Source organism: Loxodonta africana, chromosome 14 (assembly GCF_030014295.1).
Source record: "Loxodonta africana isolate mLoxAfr1 chromosome 14, mLoxAfr1.hap2, whole genome shotgun sequence".
Lineage (NCBI taxonomy): Eukaryota > Metazoa > Chordata > Mammalia > Proboscidea > Elephantidae > Loxodonta > Loxodonta africana.
Window position 1 is genome coordinate 17,390,715 of NC_087355.1, and position 18,412 is coordinate 17,409,126.

At 38.5% G+C, this 18,412-nt stretch overlaps 1 protein-coding gene across 5 annotated transcripts in view; it reads right to left on the reverse strand.

Annotated features, from left to right (window-relative positions):
- Positions 1-18,412, reverse strand: part of ARFGEF1 (ADP ribosylation factor guanine nucleotide exchange factor 1) — a 175,612-nt gene that overhangs the window by 18,602 nt on the left and 138,598 nt on the right. For 3 of the 5 annotated variants that reach the window (XR_010317774.1, XM_064267778.1, XM_064267780.1), the window contains exons 28-35: positions 17,387-17,547; positions 15,947-16,066; positions 15,327-15,442; positions 12,979-13,108; positions 11,898-12,033; positions 11,679-11,817; positions 10,012-10,084; positions 6,374-6,506 (exon numbers count right to left, since the gene is read on the reverse strand). Coding sequence is in view for 4 of the 5 variants with exons in the window: in XM_064267778.1 (XP_064123848.1) it covers positions 6,374-6,506; positions 10,012-10,084; positions 11,679-11,817; positions 11,898-12,033; positions 12,979-13,108; positions 15,327-15,442; positions 15,947-16,066; positions 17,387-17,547 (1,008 nt within the window). In the remaining variant the exon portion in view is untranslated. Of the gene's footprint in view, positions 1-6,373; positions 6,507-10,011; positions 10,085-11,678; positions 11,818-11,897; positions 12,034-12,978; positions 13,109-15,326; positions 15,443-15,935; positions 16,067-17,386; positions 17,548-18,412 lie in introns of those variants that run through there. The other 2 variants (XM_064267779.1, XM_064267781.1) reach the window with 2 other exon arrangements.

The following is an 18,412-nucleotide window of genomic DNA, read 5'->3' on the forward strand; positions in this document are numbered from 1 at the left end:
AGAATTATTTTGCCAACTGACTTAGAAGTCCCCTCAAACCATGTTCCCCAGACCCCCGCCCCTGCTCCGCTGACCTTTAAAGCATTCATTTTATCCTGGAAACTTCTTTGCTTTTGATCCAGTCCAATTGAGCTGACCTTCCATGTATTGAGTGTTGCCTTTCTCTTCACCTAAAGCAGTTCTTATCTACTGATTAATCAATAAAAAACCCTCTCCCTCCCTCCCTCCCTCCCCCCTTCGTAACCACAAAAGTATGTGTTCTCAGTTTTTACTATTTCTCAAGATCTTATAATAGTGGTCTTATACAATATTTGACCTTTTGCCTCTGACTAATTTCGCTCAGCATAATGCCTTCCAGGTTCCTCCATGTTATGAAATGTTTCACAGATTTGTCACTGTTCTTTATCGATGCGTAGTATTCCATTGTGTGAATATACCACAATTTATTTACCCATTCATCCGCTGACGGACACCTTGGTTGCTTCCAGCTTTTTGCTATTGTAAACAGAGCTGCAATAAACATGGGTGTGCATATATCTGCTTGTGTGAAGGCTCTTGTATCTCTAGGGTATATTCCAAGGAGTGGGATTTCTGGGTTGTATGGTAGTTCTATTTCTAACTGTTTAAGATAACGCCAGATAGATTTCCAAAGTGGTCGTACCATTTTAGATTCCCACCAGCAGTGTATAAGACTTCCAATCTCTCCGCAGCCTCTCCAACATTTATTATTTTGTGTTTTTTGGATTAATGCCAGCCTTGTTGGTGTGAGATGGAATCTCATCGTAGTTTTAATTTGCATTTCTCTAATGGCTAATGATCGAGAGCATTTTCTCATGTATCTGTTGGCTGCCTGAATATCTTCTTTAGTGAAATGTGTGTTCATATCCTTTGCCCACTTCTTGATTGGGTTGTTTGTCTTTTTGTGGTTGAGTTTTGACAGAATCATGTAGATTTTAGAGATCAGGCGCTGGTCTGAGATGTCATAGCTGAAAATTCTTTCCCAGTCTGTAGGTGGTCTTTTTACTCTTTTGGTGAAGTCTTTGGATGAGCATAGGTGTTTGATTTTTAGGAGCTCCCAGTTATCGGGTTTCTCTTCATCATTTTTGGTAGTGTTTTGTATTCTGTTTATGCCTTGTATTAGGGCTCCTAGGGTTGTCCCTATTTTTTCTTCCATGATCTTTATCGTTTTAGTCTTTATGTTTAGGTCTTTGATCCACTTGGAGTTAGTTTTTACGCATGGTGTGAGGTATGGGTCCTGTTTCATTCTTTTGCAAATGGATATCCACTTATGCCAGCACTATTTGTTAAAAAGACTATCTTTTCCCCAATTAACTGACACTGGTCCTTTGTCAAATATCAGCTGCTCATACGTGGATGGATTTATATCTGGGTTCTCAATTCTGTTCCACTGGTCTATGTGCCTGTTGTTGCACCAGTACCAGGCTGTTTTGACTACTGTGGCTGTATAATAGGTTCTGAAATCAGGTAGAGTGAGGCCTCCCACTTTCTTCTTCTTTTTCAGTAATGCTTTGCTTATCCGGGGCTTCTTTCCCTTCGATATGAAATTGGTGATTTGTTTCTCTATCCCCTTAAAATATGACATTGGAATTTGGATCGGAAGTGCGTTATATGTATAGATGGCTTTTGGTAGAATAGACATTTTTACTATGTTAAGTCTTCCTATCCATAAGCAAGGTATGTTTTTCCACTTAAGTATGTCCTTTTGAATTTCTTGTAGTAGAGCTTTGTAGTTTTCTTTGCATAGGTCTTTTACATCCTTGGTAAGATTTATTCCTAAGTATTTTATCTTCTTGGGGGCTACTGTGAATGGTATTGATTTGGTTATTTCCTCTTCGGTGTTCTTTTTGTTGATGTAGAGGAATCCAAGTGATTTTTGTATGTTTATTTTATAACCTGAGACTCTGCCAAACTCTTCTATTAGTTTCAGTAGTTTTCTGGAGGATTCCTTAGGGTTTTCTGTGTATAAGATCATGTCATCTGCAAATAGTGATAACTTTACTTCCTCCTTGCCAATCCGGATACCCTTTATTTCTTTGTCTAGCCTAATTGCCCTGGCTAGGACTTCAAGTACGATGTTGAGTAAGAGCGGTGATAAAGGGCATCCTTGTCTGGTTCCCGTTCTCAAGGGAAATGCCTTCAGGTTCTCTCCATTTAGAGTGATATTGGCTGTTGGCTTTGCATAGATGCCCTTTATTATGTTGAGGAATTTTCCTTCAATTCCTATTTTGGTAAGAGTTTTTATCATAAACGGGTATTGGACTTTGTCAAATGCCTTTTCTGCATCAATTGATAAGATCATGTGGTTTTTGTCTTTTGTTTTATTTATGTGATGGATTACATTAATGGTTTTTCTGATATTAAACCAGCCTTGCATACCTGGTATAAATCCCACTTGATCATGGTGAATTATTTTTTTGATGTATTGTTGGATTCTATTGGCTAGAATTTTGTTGAGGATTTTTGCATCTATGTTCATGAGGGATATAGGTCTATAATTTTCTTTTTTTGTAATGTCTTTACCTGGTTTTGGTATCAGGGAGATGGTGGCTTCATAGAATGAGTTGGGTAGTATTCCGTCATTTTCTATGCTTTGAAATACCTTCAGTAGTAGTGGTGTTAAGTCTTCTCTGAAAGTTTGGTAGAACTCTGCAGTGAAGCTGTCCGGGCCAGGACTGCATTCTAATTGCTCGAGTCTGCTCCCCTGACTTCCTATTGCGTTGTCTAATTCTGTAATTTTATTGTTAATCTTTTGGATTTCTACATGCTGTCTCTCTATAGATTCTTGCAACTTATTAATTTTTCCACTATCTTCTTGAATAATCTTTTTGAGTTCTTCAACAGTTTTATCAGTGTGTTCCTTGGCTTTTTCTGCAGTTTGCCTTATTTTGTTTGTGATGTCTTGAAGCATTCTGTAAATTAGTTTTTTATATTCTGTATCTGATAATTCCAGGATTGTATCTTCATTTGGGAAAGATTTTGATTCTTTTGTTTGGGGGGTTGGAGAAGCTGTCATGGTCTGCTTCTTTATGTGGTTTGATATGGACTGCTGTCTCCGAGCCATCACTGGGAAACTAGTTTTAGAAAAATATTTTAAGGTTCTCCTAGAATCAGGGTCCCTGCAGAGAAAGGTCATCAGGGTACGCATCTCAGTTTACAGGGAAGAATTAGCTCCCTTAGAATGTTCTAGTTACGGAGAACAGACTTACGCTGGGCCTGAGTTGTCCTGAGACAGCAGTTACAAGGGTTCCCTGCCCCAGGTGAGCAGTGAGGAGATGAGGGCATGGGAAATAGGCTAGTCTAGGGGGACTGTGATGAAGGAACAGCACAGACAGAGGTACCAGAAGCCAGGAATGGAGACAGGCAGCTATGGCCATTAACATATTTCTAGTTGGTTCTCAGAGTCTATCATGGCTTTTAGAAAGGGAAAAACCACCTGTACTTTCTGAATGTTTTGGGCAAAGCCTACTGAGAATTTAGTGGCCTCTGAATTGCATGCGGAACCATGTAACTCTCTGTTATTGAATCATGTAGAAGGGTTAATACAAGGAGCTGAAGTGCCTCAGGAGAATATGCAGTTACGGTAATCTACATGTTCGGAATCAACTGAAAGGATACCTCTCACTAACTGCTCTGCTAACACAAGTCCCACATCTATGACTCTGGCTGTGAAGGGATAAGAGATGCCAGCTGAACCAGAGACCCGTGTCTGCTGTAAGGATGGTCAGAATTTGGGGAGAAGGCCCAGGAAGATCTGTTCTTCCTCTAGCTCCACCTATTCTGAGTCAACAATTCCAGGGTGAACCTTTCCTGAAGGACTCGCAGAGGCGCAAGAGCAGGATGGCTGCTCTTGGGGAGATAGCCAGCTGAGCCCTCAGCTCAGGGTGCAGGGGAGCAGCATCCTCTGCATCCAGGAAAAGATACATTCCCAAAGCAGCCAGGTGAAAACTTTCTAATGTGTTGACGACCAAGTTCTCTCTTCACAAAACTAAGCATTAATTTAAGGCCGAGAGAGAGAAAAGTCACTATCCTGCCCTTATGGCATTTTCCAGTCAGCAAGGGCATCCTACACAAGCCACTCTGTTCTCAGAAGAACAGGAATGAAAATGAAAATGGGCCACTTCCCAATACAATGAACTTCCTTTTAAGAAGTTGGCAAGACACAGAGACTGAAGCTAGAAGCTCCCTTGAAGGAGGATACCAAAGCCTGTCTTCTTTCAAGAACAACTATAAGCATCTAGGATTAATAAAAAAAACTTCTGAAAAAGAAAATGCCTTTCTCTTTAACGCTGCCTTCTTTGAAGGAGTATTATACTCTTGCACATAAGAGGCCAAAACTGTAGTAGCGGTAGCAATGTTAAAGGCTAGTTAAAAGAAGATTTTAATTAAAAGTGCTTAAATGGGCCCCTACCTCATGCCATATATAAAATTTAACTCAAAATGGATCAAAGACCCAAAATGTAAGAACAAAAACTGTAAAACTCTTACAAGAAAACATAGCGGTAAATCTTCATGATCTTAAATTTGATAAAGAAATCTTAGATACGACATCAAAAGGAAGAGGTACAGAAGAAAAAATAAACTGAACTTCGTCAAAATTAAAAATTTTTGTGCTTCAAAGAATATTACCAAGAAAGTGAAAAAACAACCTACAGATGGGAGAAAATATTTGCAAATTATATATCTGGTAAGGGTCTAGTCTCCAGAATATATCAAGAACTCTTAAAACAATAACAAAAAGACAAACAACCTAATTAAAAATGGGCAAAGGACTGGAACAGACAATACTCCAAAGAAAATAAACAAATGGTCAACAAGCACATGAAAAGATGATCAAAACATCGGCATTAGGGAAATGCAACCCAAAAGCCACAATGACATACCACTTCATATTCACTAGGATGGTGATAATTTAAACAAACAAGCAAAAAAGAAAATAACAAGTGTTGGCATGGATATGGAGAAACTGGGATCCTCATCCTTTGCTGATGACAATGTAAAATGGTACAGCCACTGTGGAAAACAGCTTGGTGGTTGCTCAAAAAGTAAAACATAAAATTACCAGATGACCTAGCGATTCCGCTCCTTGGCATATGCCCAAAAGAATACAAAACAGGTACTCAAACAAACACCTGTATGTGAACATTCACAGGAGCACTATTTACAATAGCCAAAAGGAGGGAACACCTGAAATGTCCGTCTTCAAGAAGAGGTGAGATAAATGGATAAGTAAAACAGGATGGATACATACATACGATGGAATGTTATCTAGGCATAAAGAGAAATGAAGTTCTGATACATGCTACAACATGAAAGAACCTTGAAATCATGCAAAGTATAAGGAGGCAGACACAAAGGGTCACATACTGCATGATTCCATTTATATGAAATACTCAGAATACAGACAGGAAGCAGATTGGTGGTTGCCAGGGGCTGGGGGTGGGGGAAGTGGGAGTGACTGCTTAAAGAGCACGGGGTTTTCTCTTGGGGTGATGAAAAGTCTTGGAACCAGATAGAGGTGGTAGTTGCACAACACTGTAAATGGACTAAATACCATGAATTGTTCACTTTAAAATGGTTAATTTTATGTTATGTGAATTTCACCTTAATTAAAAGTCCTAAAAGCATCTTGTTCCCCTTTAGGAAGGAGGTAGTCTTTCCTAAGTGCCTTAATTCTCCTTCAGCAAACAAAATTGACAAAGTTTAGTCAAAAAGAAAAGTGTTTCCCCTTTTTGTGATGAGAACCAGGAGGGTGAGGATGGAGGAAAGGTGGCCCATGGATTGCTATGTAGATATTGGGTGGTGGGTGGGGGAGGCGGGGCAGCAGTGGGGATGGGGAGGAAATGAGCTTGGTGAACTGAGAGCGTGGGAGGGATGTGGGGGATGGGTGTAGTATGTAAAGAAGCCTTGCTGTGAAGCTGGGAACTCCTCCTTAGAAAACTGTGGCCCATCACCAGCTCCCCTTGCAGACAGGGAGAGGAAGGAGCTAGGCCCCACCTGGGCAGAGAGAAGATGTGGCTGGCATGTAGAAGGCGAAGGAGAGGGAAGAAGCATGTGTTCTGCACAAACGCTAGCTAGATGCATTGTAGAAAAGCTGGTATCCCAGGTGTTAGCAGACCAAGAGAGCCTCTGTCTCTCAGAGGACGTCCCAGTTGAGGCAAATGCAGTGAAGAAGTGACTAGTGAGTAACAATCGTTACAAGTATATGTTTGTTAAGAATAAAAGTAAAACCAAATATCTCATCCCTTTCCTACACTGAATAAAATATAGGAGAAATATCAGCACTAGCAGCAGAGAAAATTCCATTTTCTTAATTAAAATACACAGTTTATTTTTATTTAGAGAAATAACTCACTTGCTGTAGGTTTAACTTTGCTGACATCTTCATTCACAGTAGCGACTGAAGCCAATGGGACCTGCTGTCTATTATCTGCAGATCTTGGTTGAATAGAATCATGAATATCTACAGATTTCTGTGATATTGTATCCTAAAAAATTAAAAAAAAAAATTCATTATACGCTTAAGGATGAAAATATTTTCTATTATCGCTTATTTTTTAAAAAGAATTATATTCCTATGAAAATTGATGTTCTACACACTGCAATTATACACATGATGAGAAAACTATTTAAAACTTCCTATATATGGATACTTCAACTTGAATTTGCACATGAGCAACTGATGGTCTGTTTTCATAGGGCCTCTGGATTCTGCTATACATAAGGATGCTATGAATTGGAGGGTAAATAACAACAACAACAATATGCCCAGATAAGAGCTTTTAAGAGAAAAGCTTCCTTTCTGACTCTCACTGATTCAGGTCTAATACCATCTAAGAGCAAGAGATAAAAATACTACGTGACAGAACTATTCACAAAACTCACGAGTGGTTATGAAAACTAAACAAAACACACATTTGGAAGAGAGGAGGGAGATTTCTCAAGTTTTGTGTAGGCTAAGCCTAGGGAAGCTTTGTGGAGTGAGTTCAGGGGAAGATTTCTGTCACCCAAGGAACAGAGACCAGAAAGGTCATTGCCAGGGTCTGGATGGCTGAGGCCACAGGTACAGAGTCACTGAAGATGAGTGTGGCATCACAAAGGGAAGCCAACTTTGGAGTCCAGCAGAGCCACACTAGAATTTGGCTCCAGAACTTAACTAGCAGTGTGACCTTGGAAAAGTTTAATCCTGAGCTGTGGATTTCTGATCATGAAAATAGAGATGCCATTTTCATTGTGGGTTATTACGGATAAAGAGAATGAATGCAAAACAACAGCACAGAGTCAGACAACAATGGTGGCTGAAACTCCTCCTATCCTAGCTGTATTCTGCTATAACACGACAACACAGTCAGAGAGAAGACACGGGCTTCAGGAGGAACTGAGATTTCTGGTATAGCAGTCCCATCCTGAGGCAACCCTGGCTGGAGACAGAGGCCTGTGTTCCCCAGGAACAATGCTGATCAAAGAAAGATTGCAATTTAGGCTTACAATATCACAGTTTATGATCTTTCAATTCCTGGTCTGCATAAAATGCAGGTAACATATACCAAACTTGGTCCACAAAACTGCTGGAGGGATCAAGTGAGAAAATCTCTTTTTAAACAGTGCAATGCTACACAAATCTAAAGCCATATTATTATGATGATTATTCTTGTTCATCTTTGTATTTTACTAAGTGTGTAAACACTTTCAGTAAAAACTGTACGGGTCCAACGGAGTATTTGGGTAATTTATTTGACTGTGATGAAATAAAATATACTTTCAAATGCACATTTAAATGTAGGAGTCACATAGCAACGCTTATAAAATTATAAATCCTTTAAAAGAATGTTTATTGTTTAAAAATAATTACAAAACAAATGTCTTTTTTAATTTAATAACTATATTTTAAGGGAGAAATTAATCGGTTTCTAAGTCTAAACATCTATTGTCCTACTGGAGTAAATGGAAGCGTTGGTTTTAATACCTTTTTGTCACCAGCTGCTGTGAACATTCTAATGGCTTCTAAGAAGCTTCTCCCAAGAAAACTACTCATCCACAAAATTTAAGTTGCAATATTGGGACTTCCCCCCTCTACATTAGAGGTATTTTTAAATATTAAGTGTATCTCTTTCTTAGTTTTCCTAAATAATCATTTTTTGGAATCCTTACATTTTCTAGAACAGCTCTGAACCAGAAATAGTGTGCCATCACCTCCCCCTTAAAAAGGACTCTATAGAAAACAACAAGCCCCCATGAAAGGAAAGAAATATCTATGTACTGATGTGGAAACATCTAGATAGTCTAAGTAAAAGTCTCCAAGTAAGATTTTGTTTAGTATCACTGATATTCAATATACACGTGAATGCACAGAAAACAGGTGGCAAGACACAGACCACAGCATTAAATGCTGGAGCTGGGGTTGAAGGCGTAGAATAAGAAGGGACTGAATTTTTACCCTATGTACTTCTGTACTATTCAAAAACTGTTTTTTTTTTAGAGCAATCGGATAAATTTTCGATTTCTAATTTCAAAAAAATCCTTGAGTGCAGAGCAACAAATAGTCTAGCTGAGAAAAGCAGCAAAGAAAATTCCACGATTTGTTGGCAAAAGCCAAGTAGTACAGGGGAGGAGAAAAAAGGAGACAGAAGAAGAAGTGGTAGATACATCAGAAGTGGTGTGAGCAGCAACAAGAGGCAGATATTAAGAGACCAGGAGCAGAGGCAGGGGGATGGAGCTCTCAGAGGGGGGCCAAGGCAGTCAAGAGGAGGCGTCTGTGAGCTGGCATGCTAAAAGCCTAGAAGGGCATCACTGTGCCCACCACACCAGAACCAGCAGCAGAGTCACTGAGCGCTCACCGGGGTGATGCAGGTTCCCACTCTTTGCAAGCATTACCTGACTTAACTGTCATCACAAGCTGCATTGACATATGTGGGAAGTGGTTTACTGAGGGCCAGAGAGCCAGTAAGTGGCAGAGCCGGGCTGTGATTCTGGATCTGATGCCAAAGCCAACAGTGAAAACTATTAAACCGCACAGCAAAAGGAGTGGACAAAAGCCCACAAGGCAAGCAGGGAGCGGGCCAAACTTAAGAAAAGCAAAAACAAGCATCCACTCATTCTGAACTTGCAACAGGATGTAGTAAGAGACAGTGGAATCTGCGATGAACTGAACAACTCCAGCAGATAGGGCTCATGGAGCAATGCAGGCCCACCCAGTAACACCAGACTTCACAGCTCTTTCAAGAGAAATTCAAGATGGTATTTTTCTGTGAATCTGAGTTTTAAACATTGACAATTGGTTAAAATTTAGAAGTTGTAGAGGCCAAATCAGGTCATTAGCTCCTGGTTTAAAATTCACAGACATCAGGTACAGTGGTAGAGACATGATAAGGCCTGTAGACTAGACAACAGTACTGAATGAACGTTAATGTCCTGGTTTTCTTTATTACCCTGTGGTTCTGTACAGTATCCTTTTGCTTTGTTTTTGAAGAATATACTAAAATTTTCAGGGATAAAAGTGTATCATGTTTACAAATTACCTTGAAAGAATTCAGAAAAATGTGTTCCTGTGTATGTGTGCAAAGAATGATAAAGTAATGTAGTAAAATAACATTTGGGGAAATGGGTAGAGAGTACATGAGGGTTTTTGTACTACTCTTCTAATTTAAAGTAAAATTATATAGAAACAAAAAGTTAATATAATCCAATAATGTCGTTAGCTTGGCCCAGAAATCCCTACGCGTAATCTGGTCTTTGCCTGCTGCAACTCTTGAAATCATTGTCTTCTAAGGCTCAGACCATTTATATTAAAAAATAATTTAAAATAGTCCTTCATGGCACTGAGAGTTAATTTTTTGCTGCACGAATATTTACTACCAGTAACTTTAACACGAGAATACCAGACAGCAAACTTGCACCATCTTTTCAAAGGAGTTGGGCTTACATAACAGAATTTGACAAAACTGCTTACCGTAAGTAATTAAATAATTTAAAATAGGATTTATTAAAACTTACCAACTGTTTTTCACTCACAGGAGATGGAGGTGGGGGAGCTATTTCTCCAGAGGTGGGGCGCCAGGTCAACAGCCTTTAAAACAACAAAATCATACCAATCACTGGGGACCATGCCACATGGCACTGCCAATATGTTTTGAAGGGGAAATCTGGTCATTAGTTTTATGGTTAAAAAAAAACTCTCTGAAAAGTTTCAAAAACTTAAAACCAATTTGTCTAAGCATTAATGTCATCAAGTATGTTCCAAAATGAGATTTTAAAAAAGGTAGAGACTTTTCGAAAAAGTGATAGAACTCTTCAGATTCTATTTTAAAATAAAATGCATAAAAATAAATGAAAAAAAAAATTTTTTTTTTGGCCCAAAAGAGGAAGCTAACTTGCCAACCCCAGACTGGGTGCCCACAGTATAAAGATGATTAAAGCCCAAGTTCTTGTTTCTGGGGAAGTAGGAGCCTCGAAGAGTGGGACAGACAGATTTAAACAGACCATTTCAGTTCAATGTGAAAAGTGCTCTGTCTGGTACAGATGTTTTCTGTTAAGAAAAACTTATTAGATGAACTTTAAGGTCTTGTCTCTTATTCTGAGTAATTTAATTCAAAAAATTAAAACAGAATCAGTTTTTGAACACACCCAAAAAATAGAGCCCAATCAATTTTTGGAAAGACTTCTTAGGGACAACAGCCAGGCAGGAATTCATACAAACATTGACCTAAGTAAGGCCACAGATAAACTCTGATAGACAGAGATAATTTTAGGGTCATTTGTGAGCTTGTTACACTGCCCCAAATGAAAAATGCCCCCCAGAATAAGAAAGATTGTCCAATATTTAGAAATAAGCCAAAGTGATTACTGTGTGTCCTTGGAGTGTAGTCCTGCCTACAGACTTCTTTTTAGGGGCGTGCACCTTCTATTGTACTTTCTATTTACTATTCTTATCTACAAGGGAATTAGTTACATGTAACTCGTGTCAAGAAAAAGTTTATGAAGCTTAAAAATCTGGACTAATCGGTAGTTTTTACATATAATTTTGTGCCAGTGCATACCCATGTGACTACTTAAGACATTTTAACGAACAATCTACCCGTGATTTAGAAATTGTAACTCTAAGGTCAAACTATGTGCAGGCATAGAGCCCCCACGCCTGAAATGGGAAGTAAGTTCCAGTCTGTCCTGTAAGAACCCAGGTGCTGTCAGTCAGTCAGGCTGACTACGTTTGCTTCCCCACTGATACCAACTACCTCGCTGCGCTGCAATTCAATTCCAAACAGCCCTTAGGGAAAGTGACAATTAATTACAAATTCTAATATTTGCAAATAGATTTTAACTTGATTATTAAATCTACATTACTGAAACATACACTAAAGGTTTTTTTGTTTAATTAAAAACCACGGCTTGGTTTGCTCCAGACAAGTAAAATCTTATAAAAGTCAGTGGACTCACTTCATAATGACCTGGATTTGGGTGATCAGAATAAGGGATTTTGGTTTACAAAGAATTAATTCATGTACTTGCTATGGTTTATAGGTGTCTGATTTGTAACAAATCTGAATACATGAAGCATTGGGACATGTTTAAAAGGGTTTCTGTTATGAGAACTCACTAGGTGCCATCAAACTTACATATAAAATATACATATATAAAAATAAGGTTGTATAAAATCTTCTTACGCATGTGGGATTGTGGTTTTGAAGATATCCAATGTGCAGTTACAAGTTTTATCCCAGATTTCTAGGGTAAATTTTTCACCATTCAGAATAACAACATTCTCTAAGCAGTTTGTACCAGATCGTGCTAACTGCTCATTGTCTGGAAAAGAAAAGAGCAATTCATTTATCTATCACCACGGTTGCATGTGACACTTTCTAACGCACGTGGTAGAGACCTACCCTGCTGCACACACCAGTAGAGCTGCGCAAAAATGTCATCCAGAAGCACGTCACTGAGGACTTCTAAATACTGGGTGAACACATCGCAGATGGCATAAAGTGCGTGGTTGCAGGTAGTTGTCATCCATTCCGCTTTCTGGGGGGGGGGGGGGGGAAGGGTTAAATCAAAGTCATACCATTCATCGACATCTAGAATTAAAAAAATGTTTTCATATTTAAAATGTATGCCTGTCAGTGTTTCTCTTAATAGAGCTCCTCACTTTCTCTACAACATTATATCCATCTTAACTGAATATCTGGTTTCCACTTCTCTTCATTATCCCCAACAACCCCTAACCACCTACATATAAAATGATTTAGGTATTTTCTGTATTTGCCTTGGTTATAAAAAGAATATCACTGCATCACCTTGATATTCACATTATGACTTTTCAAATACTATGCAAGAAAACAACAGCTGGCCTTCCTCCAGAATAGGAGCGAAATGAAAGAGAAATAAAAAGGAAGGAGAAGGCTGGAGTTTATCCTGGTAAGGTTAGCAGAGGTTGAAAATAAAACTGGCTTTCCTGAACTCTGCTTACTTGAAAACACCACCAAAGATCAAAAGAGCCATACAAAATAAGGACAAATAATTTCTTTACCCTTTTCAAATACAAACAGGATAACTGCAGAAGTCTGCATTTAATACAATTATATGGACAAAATAGAAAAATCTGAAGCTTTCTACCCACACTTCCTGAAATGCACACTACAACTGGTCTGTGGTAAAATACACTGAAATAAATAAAATTTAAATTTTACTTTGTATTCTTTACTCAAATCAGAATGAGAAGTCACTATGCAATGCTATTGAAAGTTACTGGTTTTTTACAGTTGTGACAGGATTAAAATGAGAAAAGAAACTAGAAGTTTAACAAAAACACGGAAAACAAAAAGCAAATTTATTAACTCGGTTCTATTCCAAACTTGGGTTTTTGTTTATAAAGATACACTATTATAATTTGAAATACTAAATTGCATTAGGAAAAGTATCAAAAACCTTTTAACTTGACTATGCTAAATGAAGTTTTTTGTTTTTTACCTCTGTCTGCTGTTCTGGCAACTTCATGTTGTCAAAGATTCTGAAAACGATTCGAAACAAATCCTGCCACCAGTGTTTTTCGTAAGTGTGGCCATATGTTTTCATTATTTCAAACATTACTGTTAAGCCCCTAAAATAACAAAACATAATTAGGAGAGATATACTATAAAACAGGGTGCCACATGAAAACCCCATCTCCTGAGGCAGATGTCAGTAGTTCCCAAAGCTACTAAAACAGTAGGCTTCAGGCCAGCTTCCGACTGACCCCGACCCTGAGCTGTGAGTGACTGAAGCTGTCAAACAACTGATTTCTTTGGGACATGTCAGTTAGGAAAAAACTCCAAAGCCCTTTGCCTTTTTTTTTCTTTGTTTTACTTTTCCCTCACTCTCACCCCACCAATCCAACATTTAAAAACAGTAAATGGAATTGCAGATTAAGAAAAACCACCATTTGGGTGAATATTAACTTTTTAGCCCTCTGGCCCTGGGAGCACGCACACCCGCGTGAACACGAGCATTTCCCTGCTCTCCTGCACGAAAGCAGTCTACGCGGAAACCAAAACCAGATTTTAAGATCTTTTTTAAAAAGCTAGAGAGGTTTTTAACAAACACTATGAACCCCGTTCATATGCTACTGCCAAACGGAACGATTTATAACGGATCCTCTAAAATCTTAGGAGGAAACGAGCGAGGTGAGGGCGGTACGGCTGTCTTGTTCCCTGCTGTACACAGGCAGCCGGGCAGAGCCGGTGGCTGAGGAGGGGCCCAGGGAGCACGTGCTGAATGAACGAACTGCTGTAGGATTACCTTCCTTGTCTTTTGAATAAGTGTTAAACCTTAAACTTGAACTTGTTTTCCTGATGCCTTATTATTATCTTTCGTGAAATAATACCTTTATGTCAAAGTTAGCTTGACATAAAGCTTGATCTTTTTATCTAACTTCCTTCTAGCAAATTATAGACATCCTTGAATTTACAACTGTGTTACATTCCCAAGTCTGACGGTAAGCCAGGACACATTTTTCTTTGATAGACTCCATAAGGACTGGTACCTGGTCTAGTTCATTTGCTGCTATGCACAGATTTAGCAGAATACCCTGTCAGATCTGCCGTGAGATGCTAGACCCAGAGTTTTCCTCCTACAATGGAACAAGACTCTTCCTCCATCTGCTCAGCTCAGAGTCCACTCCCATACTCTCTGTGTAACTGCTCCCGTGGCTGGGGCTAAGGAGATGTGGGGAATCCTGTTTTCCAGGTTCCAAAGCAAATGCTGAGATCTACAGAGGCCTCCAAGGATGGTTACTGCTGGAGAAGTCTGTTTTTCAAGCAATTCTTAAGTAGCTGGTGTGTAGGAAAAAAAAAAAACTATTTGGGATCCTAGGTTAATTATTTAACCCTAACTCTTCAGTTTCCTCCCCTACAGAATTTTGGGAGAATCAAATGAACATGTATATGAAAGTACTTCATAATTTAGGGTGTTATATAAATGAAAGTGCTGTATTTTTTAATGTAATCTAAATAATAACTCATACAAATCCTGGGGTGAGGTGGGGAAATAAAAAACCCTCACCAAACAAAATTTAATCTCATTTTTCTTCCCCTTTACGAATAAGAACACACCCATAATTTGAACACGGGATATGGTAAAAAGAAAGCAAGGTAGCATATGGCTCCGGACAAGGCCAGGCTAAGAATACAGGCAGGTGTCCCCTCAAATAGATCTCCACAGATAAACAAGGGCGAGGTGGGGTGTGTGCTCGGTTACGTGCCTTCTTAGTCATGTTAGTCATGACAGGTCAGTCACTTACCTGAGGTGGCAGGACGTTTGAAAGTTGGAACTCTAAGGAATTTAGATTTACATGAACTAGGGACTGTGGAAAATTGAATTTTATCATGTTCCTAACAGGTCTATTGATAAACAATCCACCACGCCTAAATGCAAAATGAAATGCTCTATAATGTTCTTATGGTATTAAATTCTGTGACAAATTCCCTAGGCCTGAGTCCTATTTTGGATTATTTATCTATTTTATAAAAGTTTCTGTTATAACAAATAGTGCTATAAAAATGAGAAGTTTCTCAGGATATAAATCAAGCTTAACCTTGGCTGGGGATAGGTGTGGTTCTGCCATGAAGAGAGATTAATTCTTTAATTATCATTTGATCTGTTACAAGTCTGTATTACTTTTATGATTTAAAAAAAATCCAATAAAGGTAAATCTCCAAATAACTAATGTTTCTTTCCAAAACCAAGGTAGGATCCTTAAAGGAAGGATTTTGTTTAATGCAGCTTTGGAACATCCTCTCCTGCCAACAAAACAAACAAAACTAATATAAAACTGAACTCACGATGGGCTCCAACGCTTGCTGACAGGTATCAGGATAGAGAAGTTGGCCATTCCAATTTGGCAGTCAAAAACACAGGGTGAGAAAAACTGTACTAAGGGACTGATACAAACTGTGACCTAAAAATGTACACTGAGCATTTGTATGGTTACATAATATCCGTAACAGTTCCTTTACAAATTGACTATATATAGCTCTCATAATTGAAAACACATTTTTTAAAGAGTTCAATTCTTTTGGAATAAAGCTATAGCTATTCAAGATTATTTTACTGTCCAAACTTAAACTCCACCAAGGTTGTACAATTTAAAATTCTATCATTCATCTAGAAATAAAATTAATTTTGCCACTAACTTCAATTTCTGATTGGAAATAAACAAATTAACTTAGAAGCTAATACTCAAAGTATGCTATAATGAAATTTTAAGGAAAAGTAATGTATTTCCATTTTTATTGTTGCTCTATTTAACACATGTTAAAATACTAAATTGCTCACACATATATGATAACATGCACGATTTAACTGTAGAACCTGTGTTCACATAAGAAAAGTTAACTTGATTAAAGTCAAAAGAAATCCTTCAAAATTTAATTACAAATACTGACTGTTACCTGGTTCTTACATCTAATTTGCATCTATTGATGATACAGGATAACTCAAAGAGAATTGGGAACCATCCTCTCACCCACACCCTGTCTTCAGGAGCCACATTCATATCATCGCTTGTGTATTCCTTAAAAGCCTTCAGAAGAAAGGTAGGATTATTAAAGGCAAAACACATTAAAACCTGTCTGTTAAGCTTATAACGTATGTCTCCAAAAACGTTTACATGCTTTACAAATGAAAAGTGACCAATTTCATAAATAATTTATAAAACATAGAGATTCTAACTGCCTACTAAGAGCACTGGACTAGAACCCAAAAGTTGGTTGTTTCTCAGCTTCAACTCTGACACCAGCTTTCTGCATTATTAAAAACAAACAAACCCCACTGCTGTCTACCCTGACTCATGGAGACCCCATGGGTTATGGAGAACTGCTCCATAGGGTTTTCTTGGGTGCAATCTCTACGGAGGTAGTTCATCAAGCCTTTCTCCCGCAAAGCCGCTGGGTGAGTGTGAACCGCCATCTTTAGGTCAGTGGTCGAATGCAAACGTTTGTGCCACCCATGGGTCTTTCTGCATTATTGGCCAGGTTAAATCAGGCTCTCATTGTCATTTCAAATGATGAGGACACCACGAAGCCAAACCAACCATACTGGGGAGTTGTAAAGATCAAATGAGTTGATGTTTGTAAAAAGTACTAAACACCCCATATACAGGTCCATGTTAGTATGTAGTAAAACTCCTATTACCAAATCTATGATGTATCATTTCTCCTCACAACAGTTACAAAGATAGATTCAGATATGGATTGCTAATTCAACCTTTCACCCGCAATGCTGAAGCCCACACTCGCCCACAGCTTTGGTGCTGCAGGGTGCTAGCAGACACAAAGCAGTACCGGGTGATGGCTGGAAACACAGGCCTGGTGGGTTCAGACCCTAGCTCCCCTCTGCCAGACAGCCCTGCAACTATGGGCAAGTTTTTAGCTGTTCTGCGCCTCAGTTTGGAAACGATGGTAGCATAGTGGTTAAGAGCTACGGCTGCTAACCAAAAGGTCGGCAGTTCGAATCCACCAGGCGCTCCTTGGTAACCATATGGGGCAGTTCTCCTCTGTCCTATAGGGTTGCTATAAGTCAAAATTGACTCGACGGCAATGGGTTTGGTTTTTTTTTTGGTGCCTCAGTTTCCTCATCTGAGGAACTATACGGGGCTAGTAACATTACCTAGTCTAGAAAATCATTAAGAAGATTAAACAAGTTAATACATTTGAAACACCCAGAAAAATACCTGACACCTTCAATAAATGTTAGCTATTCTTATTAACTATTGTAACTCAGAATTCAAGCTCAGATTCTTTTCTGTTCACTGAAAAAAGATTCATATCACAATTTCCAAATAAACTAAATTTCAGACCACAAACAAATAACTCATCAAAAAGTTTAATAAACTGCACTATACCTGAGGTCTATCGGACACATATTTTGCACAATGGCGAATAAGCCGAATTGCTTCCATGCTTGTGTCTGGGAAAGCTGCGTTGCACGCAAATTCAGACAAACATTTCACTGCATCCTGAAAAGAATCAATGGTTGCTGGAAAGTGTTTTTCAAACACAAGGGCTAAAAGAGAGAAAACATATCAAAATAATTATGATTTTTAAATTATTTTTAACTGTACCAAAAACATATCTACCCCTATGTTCAACGCCTGATTCTTAAAGGTGTTAAGGACTCTGATAGCCAACAGATCTGGGGCTCAAGATTGTGTCTACCACTTACTTGATCACCCTGAGAAGGGAGGATAGAGAAACATGTCTGTTTTATTTACACCATAAACCCAGCACTTAATACACAGTATTACAGTACTGCAGTAGGCACTGATTACACGTTTGTTGAATGAATACGTGAAATTACTTAATCTCTGTATCTCAGTTTCTTGATCTATAAAATGGGGATAATAGTACCCATAGGATAGTTGTAAGCACCACATAAATCATGTAGATGAAGTGCAAACACTTAGTAAGAGACAGCTCTGATGATGTCGTTATTCTTGATGGTGACGGTGATCATCATTATCATCTTCTGTACACAGGCTTCTTTTACCTCCTCGGTAGTTCACTCCCTTTAAAGTCAAAGGAGGCTGTGTAATACAGTGAAACGCAAAGGGTTTGTCTTAAGTTCCCTTACTAGCTCTGTGACCTTGTGTAAATTACTTAACCTCTCTGTGCCGGGGTTGCCTTACGTGTAAAAAAAGAGATAATACAGGGATTTATCTCATAAAGTTGTTAAGAAGATTTATAAAAAAAGACATAAGTGCTTGGCATATAATAAATAAATGTTAACTATAATAACATTATTATTATTCACTCTGATTCTCCAGACAAAACTTGGTAAAATTAAAGACCATAAGAAAAGAGGTCCATAATATTATCATACTTGAGCTCATCTTTCTGAACACATTCAATTTTGTGTGTGTGCGTTTTAT